Source organism: Cynoglossus semilaevis, chromosome 17 (genome assembly GCF_000523025.1).
Source record: "Cynoglossus semilaevis isolate Cse_v1.0 chromosome 17, Cse_v1.0, whole genome shotgun sequence".
NCBI lineage: Eukaryota > Metazoa > Chordata > Actinopteri > Pleuronectiformes > Cynoglossidae > Cynoglossus > Cynoglossus semilaevis.
In genome coordinates this window covers 7,915,485-7,918,117 of record NC_024323.1, presented here as the reverse complement: position 1 = coordinate 7,918,117, position 2,633 = coordinate 7,915,485, and the positions used below count along the sequence as shown (strand labels likewise).

At 42.7% G+C, this 2,633-nt stretch overlaps 1 protein-coding gene across 1 annotated transcript; it reads right to left on the bottom strand.

Moving 5' to 3' along the window:
- Nucleotides 1–425: 425 nt before the first annotated feature.
- On the bottom strand, nucleotides 426–1,375 carry LOC103393046 (promethin-like). The gene is made up of 4 exons (XM_008329861.3): nucleotides 1,219–1,375; nucleotides 943–1,042; nucleotides 705–873; nucleotides 426–608 (listed from the first exon to the last, which is right to left on the bottom strand). Exons 2-4 carry the CDS (start codon nucleotides 1,039–1,041, stop codon nucleotides 451–453), a joined length of 426 nt encoding a protein of 141 aa, XP_008328083.1. The 5' UTR covers nucleotide 1,042; nucleotides 1,219–1,375; the 3' UTR covers nucleotides 426–450.
- Between the last annotated feature and the right edge of the window lie 1,258 nt (nucleotides 1,376–2,633).

Genomic DNA, 2,633 nt, shown 5'->3' with positions numbered 1-2,633 from the left:
AGCTAAAGTCTAAGGGTGCATTAGGGCTGATTTAGAAAGCTGTATTTTGTCACATGATGCTTTTATTTTGTAGAAACACCAACCAAAGCTTTAGGCTTTAAATTGAAGTTCTTATCAGGATTATAAATATCTCTGCTCAGTCAGATAGAACTGGTAAATTGTGTTGCTGCTGTGGAACAATAGTAACACAATTACCCTGTCCTGGATCAGTGTGGTGTTTATTATTATACTGCCTTAGTGTCTGGTTCAATGTAGAACCTCTGGACTGTGAGCCCCTGACCTGGGGTGGCTCAGATAGGGTGCACATGTTTGATTTGTTCCACCGTCACGTGATCTTCATAATACCTTAATGTTATTACAGTCCTGGAATGCCAAAAACGTCCTGCCTGGAATAACTTTAAATATATAATAAAAAAACAGTGCAGCTTAGCTCCTGTAGTCTGTCATTGGTCATTGGTTCATTACCTTTGTCAGCTGGGGATAATACACCAGGATGTGGGAGATGGTTATATAAAGAGCCATTAGGATGAGTGAAGCAAAGACGGAGAAGAGTGCGATGCCAGAGAGCACACACAGTAAACTCATGCCTCCCAGGAACAACACCGTCACTGGAGGAAGTGAGGGGAAAAAAACCAAAAGTTTGTCTCTGACACTGGTGTGGAAACAATCAGGAAAAATGTCAGCGTTGACCTGTGCACACCCACCTTCAACAAACACAAAGCCCACGGCTGATATGACCATGGTGACAAGTGCAAAGATGAGGAAGAGACCCACAGGTAGAGCAGCCATGGCACTGAAGACCATCACTGTCAGGGCGACCAACGGATGGCTGCCCAGGTACTGGCCCACGCTGGTGTTCATCAGCTGTGATACCTGTGAGGACGAGGCTCTCTGAGCGGACGGACGGCAAAAAGGCGCAGCTGAATTTTACCAACAACTTACCTGTGGGTGTGGGTCATCAAAAGTACTTTTTATCTGCGTGGTCCATCTCCCCACCTGCTGCTGCCAGTCTCCCACAGAACTCCTGTCCTCTGTCTCCATGCTGCTCCAAAGGAAACACAAACATCCATTTAAACTGCCCAGATCTCAGCGCTCTGTTAATCTGGTAGTAACCATTGCACAACTGGCTAATGATCATTAAATTCATACTTTCATTAACTTCACCTAAAAGAAGTTTTTTTTAAATGATAAAACTTAGTTAGTTTCTTAACTACAAACCTCAAAGTTCTCCGGTTCGATCCACCGATCTCAGTCTCTGAAACTCCGTCCTGGAGTTTTCTTTTAAAACACCAGAAACAACAACACTCCTGTTCTTCCGTAGAACACACCCCTTCTTTTCTCCTTCCTCCTTCTCCTCCTCCTCCTGCGTCTCTTTATTCTTCCTCTTCTGCATTTCTCCCGGACACCTCCCAAAGGGTGTGTAGTCACTTTGCTGCCGTCTATCGCCCAATGAACACATTGCAGCGCCACGATTGCTTCCCTTCATCGTCGGATCCGTTGATGTTCATTCATGTGAAGTTACATTTTATATTTTATCTTTATATTTACAGGTTCATAAATAAAATGTCCGCTAAATGTCCAAAGATGGCTGTCAAGTGTTTAATGTTTAGCGTTAGCCTCTGGTTCTCTTCATTGGTTTTAAATACTAATTCGTAGAAAAGGAAGACGCTTTAATGTACAATATTTTCCTTTGAATTAAAGTGTCTTTACTCATAGTTTGGTTTGAACTCTTCAAGAGAAATCCTGCATTTGAAAAATCTGATTTACTTCTACTGTGCTTAGGATAAGTAAATTCAACACGTTACTTTGCTCCAATATTAATATTTCTGTTCAGAAGTGAATTCCAGTTCCAATTCCATGTACACATTAACATAGTGATTAGTACTAGGTTTTATGTAGTATTGTACAAGGTGTTGGGTCATTATTGCAGAAAAACGTTTGACTTGTAAAAAATAAATACACAAACTAAATTCATTAATTGTTTAATTTCGCTTGTTTCAGCCGGATCACTGCAGTAATTCTCCAGGAGCCCAACAGAGGGCGTTCCTAGCTCAGATCCTGGTTGTCGGAATGAGACAGTTCCTTCAAAGTAATGACAGCTTTTTGCCTTTCGGCTTTTTTGCTATTACACATCAAGAACACAGACATTTCTCTGTGACGACCAGGAGTGATCAGAATATAGAATGGCCGAACCTCCACACCTTCCCTGATTACTTCCTGCGGCAAAGACACCGACACGGGCTCTCGCCGTCACCTCTCACAAATTAAGTTTATCCTTATGAGATTTGAGGATAGCTTCAGATATATGTGAGTATCACAGCAGAACTGGGAGAGAAGAAAACATCAAGATGAGTAATGGACATTAGAGGGAGGAGGGGGTAGGGGTAGGGGTGGACCCTAGGGACCAGTGATGACAACTCATTTGGACCCTTTATTGCTGCGAGCCTTTTTAATTAATCACTCTCTTATGTATCGAGTACAGGCAGAGAATTTGGCGAGGCAGAGAGGCTGCATTCACCTCCCCAGACTACGCAACACAACAAACCCAGTGAACCAGGACTGACAAGGCACCGAGCTACGTACTTATTTGTTGGGATACAAACACAACAAGGAATTTCATGTTATTAACCTGC